Source organism: Temnothorax americanus, unplaced genomic scaffold, assembly GCF_048541705.1.
Source record: "Temnothorax americanus isolate GAGA-0224 unplaced genomic scaffold, ASM4854170v1 Scaffold257, whole genome shotgun sequence".
NCBI lineage: Eukaryota > Metazoa > Arthropoda > Insecta > Hymenoptera > Formicidae > Temnothorax > Temnothorax americanus.
This window is the reverse complement of record NW_027509398.1, coordinates 5,001-25,872: the sequence shown is the minus strand read 5'-3', so window position 1 is coordinate 25,872 and position 20,872 is coordinate 5,001. Positions and strand designations below refer to the sequence as shown.

Here is a 20,872-nt window from a genome sequence, read left to right as displayed (position 1 = left end):
CTAAAATTCGTAAATGTAATGTACAGAAATCCCCGTTCTGGCCAATATGCTTGTTGAGGAACGGATACACAGAAAATCCAGTCAAATTAAACAGAGCTTTATTCCGTTACCCTTCCTAATTCGCCATATTGCTTAATACTACTTCTCACTAACGCCGTTCTGGCGGTACAATCGTCAACACTCCGCCCCCCTTGAAAGACAATCTTTCAACCTACTTGAAACTAAAGAATAAGAGACTTTGGCATTCTATAAACTTGAGAGGAGAGTGAGCCTAATCTAAAGCTTCACCGTCTTAACTCAACATACACGTAAGTAATGATGCTAACTGAAATGTAACCGAATAATACTAATAACATGACAAATTTGACGCGAAGTACATTGCAATTAGTATAAGTGAAATCTTCTATTCTAAGGGTTAATTATAAATTCAATAAGGATAATCTTAAAGAGAGCTATATGGATAATAACAATTTGCAAAGGAAATTAAATATAAATTAACAGTCTTCTTCTGCGGGAAGTGGACAGAGTTTTTGGACGGCTCTTTTAAACAATCCAGTGGGCGTCTTGACTGTCGCCACTCTAATCACGTTGTCCTTGCCAGGATGAACTTCCTCCACTCGGCCTAGGACCCACTGTAGAGGGGGTGTATTGTCCTCCTTCAGAATGACTAAAGTACCGACCTCGAGATCCTTGCCCTTATTACGCCACTTATGACGTTTTTGCAGCTCTTGGAGGTATTCCTCCTGCCAACGCTTCCAGAAATGCTGGCGTAATTTCTGAGCATGCTGCCATCGTGACAGCTTGTTATCCGGGACTTTCATATAACTATACTCTGGTGGAAACAACAATGAATCCCCTGTAAGGAAATGAGATGGGGTTAATGCCAATAAATCGTTAGGATCACTGGAAAAGGGAGTGAGAGGCCTTGAATTCAGGATTGCTTCTATTTTCACGAGCAGCGTTGCGTATTCCTCAAACGTCCAAACCAGACCCTTCGTGACAGTGTGGAGGTGACGCTTGGTAGCCTTGACAGCGGCCTCCCAAAGACCTCCAAAATGTGGAGATCGAGGAGGAATAAACCTCCATTCGATTTTCTGACAAGCCAAGTATGTGGTTATGGCTTCTTTCTCCTTCCGAAGAAACTCGTATACTTCTGCTTGCTCTCTCGCAGCTCCGACAAAATTAGTGCCGTTGTCGGACACGATCTTCGAGCAAATTCCTCTTCTCGCCACAAACCTTCTTAATGCAGCTAGAAATGACTCGGTAGTTAATTCCGTCACTAGCTCTATGTGTACGGCCTTAGTGGCAAAACAGGTAAACACGGCGATCCAGGCCTTCGAGATGTGAATCCTTTCCCGCCTGCGACTCTCTCGTACCTGCAATGGCCCGGCGTAGTCTACGCCCGCTGTAGTGAATGGTCTCATGTTATGACGGACTCGATCCTCAGGAAGATCTCCCATGAAGATCTCAGGTGTCCTTGGTTTAGCTCGAAAGCATTTTATGCAACTCTTCGTAATTTTGTTTGCTTCTCGTCGTCCACTTAAAGGCCAATACTTTACACGTGTTGAGTAGAGCAACTGCTCCGGGCCGCCATGGTGAAGCCTGAGATGCTCCTTCCTCATGAGGATAGTTGTAACGTGGTGCTTGGCTGGCAACAATATTGGATATTGGATGCTTCTGAGTTTCGGGAATGTCGGCCTGTGATAACCGACCACCTACCCTTATGACTCCCTCCTGATCCAAGATAGAACTGAGGGACGACAACTTACTACCCTTGGGAATCGATTGCTGCTGTTCGAGAGCCCGCACCTCCTTCAGGAAAACTTCTCGCTGGACAGTCTTCAATATGATAGTTTCCGCTTGCTCTATTTCGGCTGGCGTTAAAGGGCCACTCTTCTTTGCGCCAAGTAAATTTGCCTTAAAACGCAGACAATAAGCGACTATGCGTTGAAGCTTCCCATAGTCTGAAAATCTTCGTAGGATGTCGTACTCCTCGTTTCTGGTGGCGATTAGTGCAGTGATCTCGGACGTATCGCCTAAGATTTCTGGTTGTTCAGGCCATCGATCGGTGACGAGCCACTCAGGCCCTTGCCACCATAACTGACTGGTCTTCCACATTTCCACTGACATGCCTCTGGAAAGAAGATCTGCCGGATTATCCTTGGACGGAACATGACGCCATGTCACACCTTGTGAAAGAAGTTGAATCTTGGTGATTCTATTTGCCACATACGTCTTCCTAATGTTAGGTGACTCTGCTATCCAATTGAGAACGACCGTCGAATCGCTAAATAAAGACACGTTTCGAATCCTGTCACCATAAGCCTTTCTTGCCTGTTCGGTCAGTTTAGTCAACAGCAGCGCCGCATCAAGCTTTAGTCTTTGTAGTGATATAGTCTTCAAAGGTGCGACTCTGCTTTTCGAACAAATCAAATGCGCTTGTAAGGTACCTCCTGACCTTTGTGAAACAGCATACAGCACGGCTCCATATGCCTTTTCTGAGGCATCTCCAAAGCCTACGAGATCGAACTGATTGCTCACATTTCCCGGATTGATGTTTCTCGGAATCTTCATCTCATTGGTTTGCGGCAGCGATCTATAGTACTCCTTCCATGTAGCTTCTAACTCCGTTGGGAGAACTTCATCCCAACCAGTTTTGATTTGCCATAGAGACTGCATAATACATTTCGCAATGATGACAACGGGTCCCAGCAAGCCAAGGGGGTCATATATTTGAGCTATCTGAGATAGCACCAGATGCTTGGTAACCCTTGAATTCTCTTCTATCGACACGCTGTATTGCAGAACATCTGACTGGGCATCCCATAGAAGTCCCAACGTTTTCATGGCACCCTCCTTGTCTATTTTGAGGAAGCTGTTATCGTCGTTGGACTCGGGTAGTTCCTCCAATATACGTGGATCATTGGAACGCCACTTCCGCAACGGAAACTGTCCCCGTTGCAATAACTCCAACAGCTGCTGTCGCAAGGCTATGGCCTCTTCTATGGTACTTGCGCCAGACAAAACATCGTCCATGTAGAAATCTTCTAGCAAGACCAGGATTGCTTGTAGAAACTCCAATTTCTCATTGTCCAATGCTTCTTTTAGGAACTTCTTCAGCTCTTCGATCTTCAACCTTATTTCGCGAAACATTTTCATCTCTTCGACCGTCAAGGTTGCCTTTAGAAACCTTTCCAGTTCTTCTATCGCTAATCTCTTCAAACAGCTGAGGGCTAAATAAGGTGCACATGCGGTGCCATATGTCACCGTGTTCATCCTAAAGATCTGAACTGGTTGCGATGGATCTGATCTCCACAGAATCAGTTGTAAATCTCGGTCTTCTTCGCACACGAGTATCTGTCGGAACATTGCAGCTATGTCCGCCGTTATGACAAAGGGGTGTGATCGAAAGCGTAAGACTATGCAGAACAGGCTCTTCTGCTTGTTTGGACCGGCGAATAACTTGTCGTTTAACGATGTTCCCAACGATGTCTTCGCTGAGGCGTTGAATACAACACGTAACTTAGTTGTGGTGCTGTCCGGTTTAATCACCGGATGATGCGGAAGTATGTACGATTGCTCTACCTTTGTGCTCGTATCTGGGCCTGGTCCCATTGACGACATGTGGCCTTGAGTTTCATAGTCTTCCATGAATTGAACATACGCATTCTTCAATGCTGGATCTCCTCTGAATCTTCTTTCTAGGGAATATAATCGCTGCAATGCTTGATTCCCTGGATCGCCGAGTTTCACTCCGGGTTTCTTCGGAAGTGTTACGATGAACCTACCAGTTTCATCTCGCTTGACCGACTCATGGAACTGCCGTTCACACTCAATCTCTTTTTGGGTGAGACTCCGTTTTTCGAGCGTCTCCTCTTGCTTTCAAAAGCGTTCTAACTGCGCTTGGAGTTGCGCATTTGTGATGAGACCGCAGAAGCTTCTTGGGGTTTCCGAGCTGGCGTCGAGAAGCTCCTCTCCTACAATCCATCCTAGCAACGTACGTTGTAATCTGGGTATTCCCTTTAATCTTTGAATATAATCCTTGCAGATTAATTGCCAGAAAAGTCCTGCTCCTATTAGAATATCCACTGTTCCTGGCGTGTGGAAATCAGGATCTGCTAGGCTCAAACCCTCCGGCAAGCAAATCAGTTTAGTATTGATTTTGACTTGAGGAAGTCTTTCAGTAATGGCAGGCAGCACGAGACATTCTATGGCTACCTCATAATCCGCGTTCATCGATCGGATTTTTACTTCTACTATCTTACCGACATTGGTTTGTGATCGGTTGATCCCACTGATGACTTCGTCTCTCCTTTTACATTTCAATCTGAGCCTGTCGACGAGTTCCTAGGTGATCAAATTGGATTGCGACCCTGCATCTAGAAGTGCACGGCATTTGTGCTGGCCTCCATTGATGTCATGGACTATAACTTGGGCCGTTGACAGCACCACGCACGCTTCTATTTCTCATGGGATCGTGCCCTACCGTTGGGCGCCAAAATTATGTTGAGGAACGGATACACAGAAAATCCAGTCAAATTAAACAGAGCTTTATTCCGTTACCCTTCCTAATTCGCCATATTGCTTAATACTACTTTTCACTAACGCCGTTCTGGCGGTACAATCGTCAACAATGCTCTTATATAAAAAAAAGTATTACATTAAAAACCTTTACTTTAGCATAATAGTATTTAAATCTAATATTTAAATGCATAACAATAATTACATTTATATCGAGAAAAAAAGTAGTTTATAATGTTCTTTTTACTCTTATTAACTTTATATTAGCTATTAATGTTTATAAAAGCGGCCACGAGCAACAACAGAGAGATATTGGATTAAAATAAAAACAATTTCTTAAATAAACAATACACATGGTTAACGTTTCGACTGTACTTATTGTCAGTCTTCTTCGGAACGGATTATTACGATAGAAGAAGATAAATATAAAAAAACATGCTAATTAATGTTCAAGTTTACATACTAAAACATTAAACATTAGTCTAGACTAAAACATTAAACAATCATCTAATAATATAAACAAAGTAAACAATAATCTATTTAATTCACAAATACAAAAACACCGGAATAATCAAATAAAACCATAACAAGATATATTTATGAAAGAAAATGTAAAGAATTATTAACGGAGGTATTCTGATTTAATAGATCTTTAAAATATATATTTTTCAGGAACTTTTTATAGGGAAACGAAGAAAGTGAATAACGTTAAACTTTGCATGTTCTCTTCACCTTATTTTAAAAACTTATTTTTATTTTTTAAGTAACAAAAATGCTCTTCTTTTCTGTTATATCCTGATCACCATAAATGACAGACGGTGTAAATAATTCTAGCTGTTTTAGATGTCTGAAACGCAAAAAGCTAAAATTTTCTTATTTAGAAGAAGTATATGTGGCTATCGTCTGAACTAGAACTAAACCAATATTTCCATTCTAGGTTCTAGGTGGCCTTTTTATCAAAAATGTTATTAATCAATATTAAATAAACCATTTACGATCTGAGCTTAGATTTTATAGTAGCCTAATAATATATTTTATATACTATATTTACATATTTTTCCAATTTTAATCAACTACGCGCCGACTAACTTGTCAGACTTACAACACAGCTCCTATTGGATTAATAAAATCCCCTCACACCCCTCTAATAAAATCGATTTAAATAATAATAAAGAATTTACTACTCCAACAGGAGCTGTGTTGTAAGTCTGACAAGTTAGTCGGCGCGCAATTTATTAAAGATTGAAAAAAATATACGTGTAATACACAAAAAATATTATTAGGCTATATATTAAGATCCAAGCTCGGATCGTACACGGCTTATTTAATATTGATTGATTGCATAACGGTCACACACATAAAACGGTCTTATTTCTCTTATATTATTAAAAATATTATAACTTTTTTCAAAATTTTGTTAATATTTTATTAAAAAAAAAAACTAATAAACATATAATATATATGTTTATTATTCTAGTTCAGACAATAGCCACACTTATTCTGAATAAGAAAATTTTTGGTTTTGGGTTTTTGATACCTATATAGAACAGCTAGAATCATTTACTGTCTGTCATTTACACCTTCTAGTGATCAGGATATAATATAGAAAAGAAGAGCATTTTTCTTACTTAAAAAATAAAAATATATTCTTAAAATAAGGTTAAAAAACATGCAAAGTTTAACGTTATTTGCTTTCTTTGTTCCCTTATAAAAAATTTCTATATATAAAAAATACTTATTTTTAAGACCTTTCAAACCAGAATACGCCCTTAATTTATTATTTGTTATTGTCCGAGAGCACGCGGTAGCGCGAGATAGCGCGAGGTAGAAGACGACCACAAATAACGACACAGCAAGTAACAAAAAAATAAAGTATATATTTACAGAATGTATAGTTCTTTCTTTTCAGCAAAGAAAGCGAAGCCGTGAGCGCGCACAGACGGTATACGGCAAAGCGGTGCAAGCAAGCGAGTGCGAAAAGCTAAGCGGTTGTACAGACAATTACTTAGTGATAAGCGAGCGAACAGCCGAAAAAGCGGACAGACCTTTCAGCGGCGCAGCGGCAGTCTTTTATCGTCTCGGAAACGAGCCTCCCTGCTAATTGTCGATAATTTCGGGGAGGTGATTGGCCACCAGCGGCCTACGTCACCGTGCATACGTCACCATTTCAAGTGACGACCCGAGAAGATCGTTACTTGTTTTTCGACTGCTTTGTTTATAGCATGGATCTTTCCTTTGTGTAAGCACAAACAAGTCGTTCGGACCGTCGAACAAGCTTGACCTTATTATTCATAACAATGTTAGAAAATTTTCCAGACTGCGAATAACGAAAGATCCATGTTATACTTAATATTATTTACTGCGAATTTAAGGCAAGATTTTAAGCGCATATTAATTATCGCAAGCGTGCATGCGCTGACAATCAATCGAGAGCGGTTTTTCAAGCTGCCCGTTACCGCGATCTCAAACAGTTATTAATATATTGTTATTAATTATATACATGTAAGTATTAGAAAACATATGGTATAAAATAATTTCAGTATTCAAATTATTGTAATAATAATAAAGAAATTAATTATCTACATTTTCTTTTGTGTGTGTATGTGTGATGTTATCGACAATAGTTTTTTTGCACGTTTAAATTTTTTTGCAGATTTTTTACACGCTTAATTTCACAAGTCTGATGCCAAATACAGACAAGATTTTTGTTTATCTGTCATAAGCGGTTATAAGCGTTATTTTCAATGCAAGATTTTAATAATCAAACATTTTCAAACTGCAAGCGAGAAACAAGCAATATCATCTGCAGCATGTAGTCTTAAAATACTACGATCTTTTCTAGCAGCACTAACCACTAGCGTATAATTTGTCCGCCGACATTACGAATTTCTTCTGCTGCAACACATAAAATGTTGAACAGTTTTCTCGAATAGTTGTAATAACGTCTGTATGTCCTTGCATTATTAATTCGTTAAAGTATTGCTCACATTCTCATTCTAAAATAATAATCTTATTAAAAAAAATTTATTCTTCTTTAAAAAAAAAGAAAATACTGTCTCAAATGTTCTTCTTTCAAAAAATTTCGACAGACTTGGAAGAAAGAGTTTATATATAGAAACAGAAACTTATCTTAATTTTTAAAATATATTTTTAATTTCTTAAATGCATTTAATGCGCGTGTGAGTATGAAAATGCAATTTGTCTTTCTAAATATGATAAATATTATTTTTTTAAAGACGATAATAATCAACAGCAAGACGTTTGTGTGTGATAACAAATTTACAACGTAAAAATACATCACAAATATATATAATTATATGTAAAATATGTCTGTTTAATTTTTTAATAATATTCACGATGCTTAGAAAGATAAATTGAATTTTCATATTCATACGCGTGTGGCCGGGGCGTATTAAAAAAAGAGGTGTGGCCTCGGAGGGTTAATGATGCAAGGGCATGCAGCGTTGTTACAATCGTTCAAGAAAACTGTTCAACATTTTATGTGTTGCTGCAGAAGAAATTCATAATGTCGGCGGACAAATTATACGCTAGTGGCTAGTGCTGCTAGAAAAGATCGTAGTATTTTAAAAATACATACTGTAGATGATATTGCTTGTCCCTCGCTTGCAGTTTGAAAATGATTATTAAAAACATTTGATTATTAAAATCTTACATTCAAAATAACGCTTATAGCAGATAACCAAAAATCTTGTCTGTATTATTTGACATCTCACTTATGAAAATTAAGCGTGTAAAAAATCTGCAAAAGAAATGTAAACGTGCAAAGAAACTATTGTCAATAACATCACACATACACACACAGAAGTAAATAATTGATTTCTTTATTTACAATAATTTGAATATTGAAATTATTTTGTACCATATATGCTTTCTCATACTTATATATGTATGTGATTAATAATAAAATATGTTAATGACAAATAATAAATTACAAGAGCGTATTCTGGTTTGAAAGATCTTAAGGACGTTCTCCGGAAAATCGATTTTCTCTAGATTTTCTTGAAACTGTGAATATACATTAATTTATAGGTATGCTTTATGTGTAGTATAAATTGTTAGAAATGATTCTCAGATATAGCAATACGCACATCCTAGCGGTAGCGTCGCGTGATATAATTGTCTGTAGGTATGATTACTCCGATATGAGCGACCTTCTATGTCATTTATATACACAAAGGAATCGTGAGTGACTTGCGTCTAACCGACCGTCCGGCAGACTCGCTCTGTGTCGCGTTGAGTTCGCTCGTTTGTATCGCTCGTTTGCTTACAATAAAAGTTCGTCTCCCTAATAAGAAATATTTCGTTCCTTCTATCCTTATTAGGTTATGGGCCCAGGCCCAGGATAACTCGGTAATACACGCGTCGTCGTTAGCTTACTGCATGGTCAGTCGTGAACGGAAAATCTGTGTTCATCGTGTGAGTTCGTTCGAGATGGCCGCGTGCTCGTCGTCTGGTTCCTCGCGCATCGAGTTGCTGTCGAAGGAAAACTATGATACGTGGAGCATGCACGTGGAAGCTTTTCTCACGAAGAACGATCTGTGGGAGTATGTGAGCGGTGCGAATGTGATCCCGGCTGAAGGCATCGGGGATCGTGCGGCTGCCGCAAGTGCTTTGAGAGACGCTTGGTTGAGGCAGGACAGAAAGGCAAAGGCCGATTTAACCCTTCGCTGGTAACGTCTTTTTCGGCACCCCAACTGGTAACGTCGGGCCACTCTTTTGCGACGCCTAAAAAATACTTTAAAGTGTTCTAAAAAAATTTGAAAAAATTTATGTTAAGTTATTAACTATCCTACTTTAAGGATCAATCGTGATATTGCCGATTTTTCTCATTTGTTTAAACAATATATTTATTGAAACCTTTCGAGCTACAGGGGACAGTCACTTTCGCCAGGGCACGAGTGATCCGACATTACCAACAAAGGGTTTTTCGTCGATTCAAACGTCTGAGCTAAAGCAGATTCGAGGATGCGAGACGTCGCGAGATGTGTGGCTCAAGTTGGAGTCGATCTACGCATCTAAAGGTCCGGCAAGAAAAGCGACGTTATTGAAGCAACTCATGCTTCAACGATTGGAAGATTGTGGTGACGTGAGGGACCACATAGCAAAGTTTTTCGATGCTGTTGATAAGCTCGAAATAATGAAAGTACAGATAAATGGAGATCTGTTGGCTATTATGCTGCTGTACAGTCTTCCTTCTTCGTACAAGAATTTTCGATGTGCAATCGAATCTCGGGATGAACTGCCCAACGCAGAAGTACTAAAAGTGAAAATCATTGAAAAAAGTGAAGCGCGGAAGCAAGCATCCGGAAGTGTCGTCACGGCCATGGCCGCTCGCAGCGGTGGTAGTGCGCGTCGAGGGCGTCCGAGGAGAGGAAGAGGACGAGGGACTTCGAAAGAAAGCGACATCACGTGCTACAAGTGTGGTACACAAGGCCACAGGGCAAATGCGTGTCCTACGAAAAAGTCCGAAGACAACCGAGAGAAGTCGAAGCAGTCGGCAAATAACGTCGACGAGTTTTACGCAGTGAGTCATACAGTTACAAGTGTGAACGGAGCTTTTTGTGCGAAGACAGGAGCGACGAATCGGGCATGGCTTCTGGACAGTGGCTGTACCGCGCACTTGTGTGGAGATGAGAAGCTTTTCGAGTCGATGGATGAGTCTTCTAAGGCCAGATTAAATCTTGCGAGTCAAGCGTCCGCCGAGGTCAAAGGAAAAGGTGTCGTTCGCGTGTCAGTGGCGAGTGACAGTGGTCATCGGCTGATAGAGTTTAAGGACACTTTGTATGTGCCTAATTTAAGAACGAACCTGATTTTGGTTGCCAAGATCACGAATAAGGGTCATGAAGTGACGTTTCGTAAAGATGACGCGTACGTTCGCGATGAGTGCGGAAACGTGTTTGTGATCGTGAAGCGCAGGGGTGACCTCTATTACGTTCGTGAGAATCTCGAGTGCGCGAAAGCGGTCGTCCGGCCTGTGTGCTCCGAACTGTTGAAGTGGCACGACAGGTTGGGTCATTTGAACGGCAAGGACTTAGCGAAGCTAGTTCCTGACAGCGTGTTACCTGCGATCGATGTGAAAGACATTGAACAGTTATCGCGATGCGTGCACTGAGAAAAAGGTTTCTTTATGCCAATTAAATATATTTGGTTGACACTTTTCTAAAATATTTATATCAAAAGCAAACAAATTATATTTAATATAAATGAATGTTTTGTTGGGATTGCTAATTTACTTTATCATTCATATTTGTGTCAACTCGGCGATATAGTTGACATGATTTATTTCATACAAATGTGTGTAGACGTTGGATCAAATAAAGTTCGGGTAATTATTCAGTTTAGGGGCCTCACCTCAAACCTCGATGTAAATATGCTCAATCGACGCGTTTTTGTACGAAACGAAAGAATCTGGCAAAAAAAAGTGTCGCTCTGCCCCGCGACGCAAGATATTAAACGTTAAAGTTGACAGGAATCAGGTTATGATTCCTGTCATACCGACGACATGTAGCAACATTGAACGTCCCTGCGGCCACATGCGCATGCTCAGTGGTCGCACGCGCATGTAAAACTGCGCCAATTTTAAATGAATCAATCGTGCAGAATAACCAAGCATCTCGATTCAAGCAGTTAGGTCTCACGCTGGGAGTTTTATTAGTTTAATTATGCGTGGGAAGCATACACACACACACACACACACACACACACACACACACACACACACACACACACACACACACACACACACACACACACACACACACACACACACACACGGGGGTGCGAGGGGGGCCTTTGCCTCCTTCGTTCCCCCGCACCCACCCCGTCGGTAGGCAGCGTGGACCTCGCTTTACAATATAAAGTACATGCTAAGTTGTAAAACGAAATTATAAAGTACATGCATGGGGGAGGGTGCAGGGGAAAAAAGCCTTTCTGTTCACGTGCGCTCACGCATGTAAGCCCCCTTGCATCCCTCCATGCATGTGCTTTATAATTTCGCCTTACAATTTAGCATGTACTTTATGTTGTAAAGCGAGGTCCACGCTGCCTACCGACGGGGTGGGTGCGGGGGAGGGGGGGCCGAAAGCCCCCCTCGCACCCCCCGTGTGTGTGTGTGTGTGTGTGTGCGTGTGTGTGTGTGTGCTTCCCACGCATAATTAAACTAATTAAACTCCCAGCGTGAGATCTAACTACTTGAACCGAGATGCTTGGTTATTCTGCACGATGTAACTGTTTAATGATTTTCGTTAAAACAGGGCACTTACACACGTGTGTATCCCTGCTTTATAAAAGTTGTGATTTTCGTTAAAGCAGGGCACATACACACGTGTGTATCCCTGCTTTATAGAAGTTGTGATTTTCGTTAAAGCAGGGCACACACACGTGTGTATGCTGGTGTATGCCCTGCTTTATAGAAGTTGTGATTTTTGAACATCGTGCAAAATAACCAAGCATCTCGATTCAAGCAGTTAGGTCTCACGTTGGGAGTTTCATTAGTTTAATTATGCGTGGGAAGCACACACACACACACACACACACACACACACACACACACACACACACACACACACACACACACACACACACACACACACACACACACACACACACACGGGGGGGGGGTGCGAGGGGGGGCCTTCGGCCCCCCCCTCCCCCGCACCCGCCCCGCCCGTAGACAGCGTAGACCTCGCTTTACAACTTAAAGTATATGCAAGTTGTAAACCGAATAATGTTAGGTATAATAGAATTTAGGTATGCAACATATTGTCAGGATAAGCTATTAGATTTATTAATCCAGCATGGTGTTTTAACATTTACAATTAAATATAGTGAATGTGATAATGACATTGATACTGATAAACAAACATTAATGTACCGATGTAGAAAACGGTACTACGTAAAAAATGAGCACAAAAAACGTATCTCTAAGCAGTGCTGGTACTTGGTTCGTCATCTTGTTTTATATAGTTTCTTTTAAATACATATTTAAAACTAGCGCAGTTTTGCATGCGCATGTGGCCACAGGGCATGTTCGTAGTCGCCAGTAGTCGCTACAGCTCATCGGTATGACAGGAATCAGGTTATGATTCCTGTCATAACCTGATTCCTGTCAACTTTAACGTTTAATATCTCGCGTCGCGGGGCAGAGCGACACTTTTTTTGCCAGATTCTTTCGTTTCGTATAAAAACGCGTCGATTGAGCATATTTACATCGAGATTTGAGGTGAGGCCCCTAAACTGAATAATTACCAAAGTTCGTTCTTTCGAATTAAACGAATGCGATTTGTTGAGCCAACTCTATATTTCTTAATAGATAAGAAATCTTGCTAACACAACCAAACAGCGCGGGCTCGCGCGGCGAGAAAGTTCGGCGCGTGCCCGCTACGCGGCTCATCGCCGGCTAATTCTCTCGTAAGAAAAGTTCAACATCGACTGCTATATAAAAGCAGCGTTCTCTAGTTCGCCAGTCAGAGCGTGCTCACTAGCAGGGCCTCTGACATAACCAAATGTATATATATATATATATATATATATATATATATATATATATATTATATATATACAGCACTGAAAGATTGCAAAAATATTGCAAACACATCTCATTGCCATATTGCAATATTGCAATGAGATTGCGCAATGTAGTAGCAACATTGATGCAATGTTGTATCAACGATAAAATGTCCGCCTTTAGTAATATTGCACTGTAATGTCGTAGCCATATTACAGCGCAATGTATCTGCAATAATTAATAAAAATGTTTCGTATTATTATTAAATATAATTTAAAACATTTTGTGAAATAAACAAAAACGAATTTAATTAATAGATATATTTTATTTTATTAATTCTTATTTTTTGTGTTTATATTTTGTACATTATGGTATATTTTGCACTTTATTTATTATAAAGATATATATTTCTTAATCGACTAAAGGTATGTAATACATACACAAATATTTACGTATATTTTATATTTTACGCAGACATATATAATTATTATTTAACGCGGATAAACTATTTTTTACGTTACAGAGATGTATAATACTGCAGGTATGCATATTTTAATATGTATATATGTATTATGTACATGTATATATTACGTACATATATATATGTATATGCATATTTAATATATACACTAAGAGAAAAAAATATTTATATTTAAATAAATACGCTATTAGAAGACACCTAATAAATAATTTTTTTTAATCAAGTAATATTTTGTGATCCCAAAAATAGCCTTTATCCCCTTTATAATAGCATATTTACTTAAATAAAAATATTTTTTTTCTCAGTGTACGCGTATATATATTTTATACTCTACACAGGTATGCATATATATTAATATTTATAATATCTTTACACATATCCCTGAAGATCCGCACATCATATTAATATGTGAAAATAACATTAACTTTCTCAAAGCAAACGCTGAAACAAAATTGGCATCCTGAGTATTAAATGTAAATGGTACATAAATCTAAATAACTTAGATTTTGAAAGAGTATATGAAAACCAAGAAAGATATTACAAACAAAAGCCGGCAAGTCATAAACGTAACGAATACAATGTACCATTTACTTACAATCAAAATTAAATCTAATATTTTATTAAAAATTGCGTTTACAGTATAATATAAAAACTTGATAATCGAACTAAATTATGTATATATACATATTAATATGTATTTTATACTTTACGCATTTGCACTTTACGCAGGTATGCATACTTTCTATGCAGATATTGTCACAATTGGATCACTTCTCCTCCGGTTGTTGTCCGTTTTTTCTGAAATTTGAAAAAAAGAAAAGAAGTTACGTTATAGCGTTATAATACATGTTCAATCAAAGGAAAAGCATATTCGTAATTTTGTCTAAAAAATATTTTACATATATTTAACATTGTACTATGTCAAAATATGTGTATATCAGAATAAAGTGTAAAATGTGTAATAAAGTATTTACTTTTCTATTGATGTATCTTAATGCTTTTATATGCAAAATGACAAGAATCAATTGATATAGAGAAATTGATATGGTCTTATTTAAAAAAATACCCTTGACGTCGACATTTGCGTTAAAAAAATGGATTTAAAATCTGATCCGCAATGTTGGATCCCTCACAGATTTGTAGAACTCTATATAATTACTTGTTTTTACAAATAATATTTTTGAAAATATTTAACATGCTTCAGTTAAGTGAACAAGTTATACAGCAAATAATATACATGAATATACTTACAATTGTCTTTGAGTCCTCAGAGGTGCTTGCGCAAGCCATTTGGAGATGGAATCTGCAAATTCGGCATCCGTAATGTGGCTATACTGCGTATGTAATCGAACTGCTTCTATAAAATAAGAATATTATTCAAATTTCTAAAAATATTACCAGATATACAAAGCGTTCTAGGTTCCATGTATTTCCTTTCATCTGATGCGTATTCTTTGACTAATATACTTAAACTTGGTTCAAGATTAAGATTCCGTAGACCAAAAGAAATTTGTGGATCTAAGATGACGTCCTGCATATCTTTTACAAAAATATTAAATTTAATAAAAGTAAACGTACGCATAATTATTTTTGGAAGATTCAAATCCTTAAAGACTAATTTTCCTTTCATCCCAGCCCAACTGTATTTCTTAGCAAGAGTGTTAACCATGATTTTCTTTAAGATGTTACTGGTCATAATATGCATAGTACTTCCGCCCACGAGCCTTAAAGTATTCAGCTAAAAAATAGATTGATTCACATATATAATGTTAAGCAATAATACCAATGGTTAATTATAAAATAATAAACACATAAGCGCAATACTGTATAAAATTAGCGTTTAGTTATTAGCATGCAGAATAAGTGTACATGTAGATTAAAAAGCAATATACATAATCGTTTAAAAGTAAATAAAAGACACTAGTAAAAAATAATATACCTAAAATTAAATTTCTGGTTATTCAGAAAAAGTAATGACTTTAAGATGAAATATTTTGCAAGCAAATATAGAATAATACAACATTTCAGAAACTATTACATTATATTTTTATATTATATATTTAAAAATTAAAAAAAAACACAATTTTTATATTTCTGCAAATAAACGCGTTTTTTAATTTACTGCAAAATTCTTTTTTTGCAGTACATGTTATCTTTTCGAAATAATTAGCAATTCAATTGCTGTATTTTTAAAAATAAAGTATAATATTAACGTCTTGCATTATAAAACAATTTAATAGCAAATATATAATATCTACATACCACTTTCTGTTTAAATTGCGATTCTTGCAGTTGCTGTTCGAATTCATTCAAGTCTTCTAATGATTGTAATGGGAATTGGACATCACATTCATCATTGATTTCGTTGTCTTTAAATTGCAACTTTTCATCAAATGCATTCAACATAATTTCAAATCTCTCCTGGTTAAACAGTATTTTATTCAGTTTATATAAAATTCGTCTTTTGAACTCTAAAACAGACCATTTTCTTATTTCAGTGCTAAACTTCATACTAAAGTAACAATAACAATAAAAATACCTGCTTTCTTTCACTTGTATTTATTAATTTTTATAATTGAATTACCTTGATCAGACAAATTTTCTTTATTATCATGTACATTTGTTGCTATAGTACGTTTGTTCTTATTGCATGACCCCATTACATTTTTTCCTGCTAGCTACAAGAACAATTATGTTTATTTATTGTTATAAGATGGTATTTATAAAAGTTGGTATCATTATTACTCACTACACTACTTGATGTGTTGTCGCTCATATTTTCAATTTCCTGCGAGGATTCTGCTGCATTGATCTCTTTCAACGACGTGCTGGAAACAAACTTCTCTATTTGCGGGAAAGAAGGGAGTTCTTTCTTATTCTTTCTTATTTCTTTCTTATTTTGTTTCTGATAATTTTCTTTGTTTTCTCGTGCAACATTGACCACCTCTTGTTCGGTTTCGGAAGAAGAAGTAAAAACTGGTTTTTTCTGGGCTTTTTCACGTCTCTTTTTCTTGTCCCGTTCTCTTTTTTCCCCAGACGACATATCTGTTTCATCCACATTGGATGTATCTTGTGCTTGTATTAATATTTCCATGCTCCTCTCATAGGTATCTGAATAATTTAAAACAATAGTAGTGATAAATATATATATATATATATACCACAAATGTGATTTCTTTACACACGCCTTAACTTCGTCTGCTCGAGTTCCCCTTGGCACTACTGGCAAAGTCTGTCTGAAATCTCCAGCAAGCAGCACGGTCACTCCCCCCATTACTCCATCGTTACCCCTAATATCTTTGAGGGTTGTGCTCAATGCCTCAAAACCCCCCTTATGTGCCATGGTACTTTCATCCCAAACAATGAGCTTACAATCCCGTAGTACTTTAGCCATGTTACTTTGTTTTGAAATATTGCACAGAGGTATTTCTGTTTGAATTAAATTCAGAGGAAGCTTAAAAGCAGCGTGAGCGGTCCTCCCTCCCTCCAACAAAGTAGCAGCGATACCTGACGATGCAACAGCCAAGGCAATTCCACGTTCTCTCCTTACCCTCGCCAGAAGTAAGTTGATGAGGAAGGTTTTCCCAGTACCACCTGGAGCATCTAAGAAAAATACCTGACCATCTCCTGACTCTACGCTACTAAGAACCTGCCGATAGACAGCGAGTTGCTCATCTGTTAATAAACCCTCGTTATTCAATACCACTTCTTCCAAGGCATTTACATCGTAGTTTGTCTCCCTCAAATAGTCTCTGTTCCCCAATACCTCTCCAAACCTTTTTGGCTGAGGCAGGCCATACTGTTCCAACTCCTGTCCTCCCAAAGACATCACTGCGTCCTCAATCATTACCAGGCATCTGTTGTACACCTCATCTATCATGTTCTGCGCACTACCTTTCAACTCTCTCTCTACCTGTCGCATAATATCCTCTGAGAAGCTGTCTTTGTACTTTTCCCAAAGACTCAGAGGTTCACAAAGTTGGCAAAATGCCAACATCACTGTGAAAAGCTCCCTCAGCTTTAAAGGTGAATCACATAATGCAGCTTCCTCCAAGGTATTGTCCCATTGCTTGTCATCTTCCAATAAACCTAATGCCTTGCATGTAGACTGGAATGTGGAACAGAGGACACCATTCACAGTCCTCAGATCTAAAAAAGACGTTGGACCTCGAATCTCATGTAGCAACAAACGCAGATAATAACACTCAGTGTTGTTTGGATGGATGGTATACACTCTTCCCAGTACGTGGTCCTTCTTTATTCCTGACCAACCATCCACATCTTTCCCCCTCTTTCTTCTCTCGAACTTATTATTTTTCCACACATAGTATGAAGGAACCTCATAGTACAGGAGAGTTTTTGCAAATTCGTCAGTTTTGCAAAGTTCAAAAAAAGCCAATAGTGTTGTCTGAGGTGGGTTATTCATCCTCTCAATTAAGTTTGTAGAGTTGAAGTACACACGCTGACCATTTTCAAGGTGAACATTGAGATGGAAGACAGAGGGGTACCTCTCATGTATTGGGAACGCCAAGATTCTCCAAACCGCCTCTGAGCTACTGATGTACCGCCCACTCTCGTACATCTTCACCTCATCCTTCTCACTCTCCAGGGCAAAAACCGCCTGGTCACTTCCCTTGTTCACGTACTTGCAAATGTATTTAATAGACTTTACAGAATTGCATAATTCCACATTAATATGAGCATTAAAAATACGTAACAATACAGGGTTGTACGGCACCACCCAACGATTGTCCAGTTCTATTCCATTGATTTCTACGGTGTATCCACCATTAGCTGAAGACCTCCTCCGATACTGTGGGTATCCATCGCCTCCTGTCTGAGTGTCATTTTGAAATATTCGCGGATACCTCTTACTGCAGCTACCATCTTTCATGCAAGGCGAATTGTGGTTTAAGCCCCCGCATGGACCATGAATCATGTTGGCTTTAACGATATTGTGTAGAAGAGAGTCTTTTAAAGGATTAGGTATTTCCGCACAGATGACTTTGTCGATCATATCAGAGAAGATGCGCTGCTCTAGCCACAGCAATATGTGTATGTGAGGCAGACCTCGCTTTTGCCACTCCACAGAGTACATATAGCAACACACTTTTCCAAACAGACTACCTTTATTCAATAGAGCCATCATTTTCTTCACCTTAAGATGAAATACCCTTGCTATAATGTCGTGTCGATCGTGAGTTTTTTGCCCAGGCAATAATGCATCTGTTATATCCTTCCACTTTGGATTACAGGTAAAAGTGATAAACAAATCAGGACGGCCGTGGTAGCGAACGTATGTCATTGCGTCTTGTGTCCGCTCATGCATGTAGCGAGGTCCTCCAGTGAAAGATGACGGAAGCACCACCATTTTACCCAGCTGAGAAACGTCAGCATCCTGCCTTCCCACGGCATCCCTCAGGTGAATGTAGCTTTCTGCCCTAAGCTGCGCCTGGTTGTTCCTAATATAGTTCAACCTTTCTGTCTCTATTTTGGCGTACATGTCAACCAGAAACTGACTAAAAAGAGAACGGAAGTACACTAAGTGGTTAACTTCCCCTTCTCTAATCATAATTCGATATGAGTAAAAGCTCGCTGCGGAAACTAAATTCTTATGTTGCAACTTGGTCTGATGGTCTCGCTGAGGAATGGCAATCGAGTATCCATCCTCGCCACGGCAAAACATGAGCGGGTACTGCAAGGCGTCGTACGACCGGTGGACCTCGCTGATGCGCCGCAGTTTGTTATCGTGGCTCTGCAGCACGATGTCTCGCTTGTTGAATTCCTGACCCACAATCACCAGAGCTACCTCATTTGCTATTGGTGCGTTAAAGCAACCTCTATGAGCGTCATCTGGTTTTCTGTCTGCATGGATAACAACTTCAAACTTTTTGCAATTTGGAGATACCTTATCCAAAGTGGTTTTCAGGTCCTTTATATAGGTGTTGACGTCATGTAGCATTCTCTGTAGTTCTTTGACTAATCCCTGTTTGACATCTGAAAAATTGCTACATCTTAAACGCACTTCCCTGTCATCCTCTCCCACAAAATAAATTTGAAGAAATTGAGCTTCCTGTTCAGGTAATGGCAGCAGACTTCCTACCAAGTGATATACCTGCCCCTGAACTTTAAAGGTCGGTATAAAGCCATCTTGTAGAACCTGCTTACCGCCGAATGATGTCATACTAAAGCAACCATTGTACTTTCTAATATTGTTCATAAAGTGAACGTGCTCTGGATGTCTGCCCATTACCAAACTATATAGAGGCTCGGGCAGAGGTTCTAAGGGTGCAAGTTGCACCTTTCCAGCGCTGCAACACATGCCAGGGGATTCTTCCTGCCATTTAAGAGCATTGCAATATTTGCACTTGTGACTCATGGTTCCCAAAGCTATAGTGCTCTCTGTCTCATAAGCCACGTCTGGATCATATGCCATACCTGAATGAGCTTTAACCGTCCACGGAAGTATTCGCCTTTCTACTCTTCTTCCAGGATTACTTTGTTCATATCGAGACTCTGCCTCTCTGTGCACCTCAGGATTATTTTTTTTGGTACCTAGTCACTGCTGTTCTGTGCATTTCTGGATTTTTTTGTTGGTACCTAGTCACTGCTATTCTGTGCATTTCTGGATTTTTTTGTTGGTACCTAGTCACTGCTGTTCTGTGCATTTCTGGATTTTTTTGTTGATACCTAGTCACTGCTGTTCTGTGCATTTCTGGATTTTTTTGTTGGTACCTAGTCACTGCTGTTCTGTGCATTTCTGGATTTTTTTGTTGATACCTAGTCACTGCTGTTCTGTGCATTTCTGGATTTTTTTGTTGGTACCTAGTCACTGCTGTTCTGTGCATTTCTGGATTTTTTTGTTGGTACCTAGTCACTGCTGTTCTGTGCATTTCTGGATTTTTTTGTTGATACCTAGTCACTGCTGTTCTGTGCATTTCTGGATTTTTTTGTTGGTACCTAGTCACTGCTGTTCTGTGCATTTCTGGATTTTTTTGTTGGTACCTAGTCACTGCTGTTCTGTGCATTTCTGGATTTTTTTGTTGATACCTAGTCACTGCTGTTCTGTGCATTTCTGGATTTTTTTGTTGATACCTAGTCACCGCTGTTCTGTGCATTTCTGGATTTTTTTGTTGGTACCTAGTCACTGCTGTTCTGTGCACCTCAGGGTTATTCTGTGCATATTTTTTGGACGCATTTATAAGTTGCTTCCTCCTTTGACATTAGTGTATCTCTTTCGTCGTTTTACATGAGCCTCATTAGGAATAGGAATAAGTATATGCTTTGAGAGGTGTGAGTTTGAGTCAGGCTGAGAGAAGGACGGTTTGTTGTTCTCTTCATCA

General features: G+C 38.8%; 4 protein-coding genes across 4 annotated transcripts in view; all 4 read right to left on the bottom strand.

Annotated features, from left to right (window-relative positions):
- Window positions 1–494: 494 nt before the first annotated feature.
- LOC143899131 (uncharacterized) lies at window positions 495–1,424 on the bottom strand. Its single transcript, XM_077409130.1, has one exon. The coding sequence runs from the start codon at window positions 1,422–1,424 to the stop codon at window positions 495–497; it is 930 nt and encodes a 309-aa protein (XP_077265256.1).
- Window positions 1,425–1,482: 58 nt separating this feature from the next.
- LOC143899130 (uncharacterized) lies at window positions 1,483–4,236 on the bottom strand. The gene is made up of 2 exons (XM_077409129.1): window positions 3,982–4,236; window positions 1,483–3,879 (listed from the first exon to the last, which is right to left on the bottom strand). Exons 1-2 carry the CDS (start codon window positions 4,234–4,236, stop codon window positions 1,483–1,485), a joined length of 2,652 nt encoding a protein of 883 aa, XP_077265255.1.
- An 8,599-nt stretch (window positions 4,237–12,835) lies between these two features.
- Window positions 12,836–20,872, bottom strand: part of LOC143899128 (uncharacterized) — a 10,699-nt gene continuing 2,662 nt past the window's right edge. The window contains exons 3-8 of the mRNA XM_077409126.1: window positions 16,279–16,640; window positions 16,114–16,207; window positions 15,792–16,000; window positions 15,108–15,267; window positions 14,781–14,886; window positions 12,836–14,327 (exon numbers count right to left, since the gene is read on the bottom strand). Coding sequence (XP_077265252.1) covers window positions 14,297–14,327; window positions 14,781–14,886; window positions 15,108–15,267; window positions 15,792–16,000; window positions 16,114–16,207; window positions 16,279–16,623 — 945 coding nt within the window. The 5' untranslated portion in view covers window positions 16,624–16,640 and the 3' untranslated portion in view covers window positions 12,836–14,296. The remainder of the gene's footprint in view (window positions 14,328–14,780; window positions 14,887–15,107; window positions 15,268–15,791; window positions 16,001–16,113; window positions 16,208–16,278; window positions 16,641–20,872) is intronic.
- LOC143899129 (uncharacterized) lies at window positions 16,718–19,965 on the bottom strand. Its single transcript, XM_077409128.1, has 2 exons — window positions 17,080–19,965; window positions 16,718–16,765 (listed from the first exon to the last, which is right to left on the bottom strand). Exons 1-2 carry the CDS (start codon window positions 19,963–19,965, stop codon window positions 16,718–16,720), a joined length of 2,934 nt encoding a protein of 977 aa, XP_077265254.1.

Bases quoted from the DNA above. Each gene is read 5' to 3' on its own strand.
- LOC143899129 (XM_077409128.1), bottom strand. From the start codon at position 19,965: ATGGCATATGATCCAGACGTGGCTTATGAGACAGAGAGCACTATAGCT. The intron at 16,766-17,079 runs GTAAGGAGAGAA...TGGAGATTTCAG, and splicing joins TCAACTTACTTCTGGCGAGG to ACAGACTTTGCCAGTAGTGC.
- LOC143899130 (XM_077409129.1), bottom strand. From the start codon at position 4,236: ATGAACGCGGATTATGAGGTAGCCATAGAATGTCTCGTGCTGCCTGCC. The intron at 3,880-3,981 runs GTAGGAGAGGAG...CGCTTTTGAAAG, and splicing joins GTACGTTGCTAGGATGGATT to CAAGAGGAGACGCTCGAAAA.
- LOC143899131 (XM_077409130.1), bottom strand. From the start codon at position 1,424: ATGAGACCATTCACTACAGCGGGCGTAGACTACGCCGGGCCATTGCAG.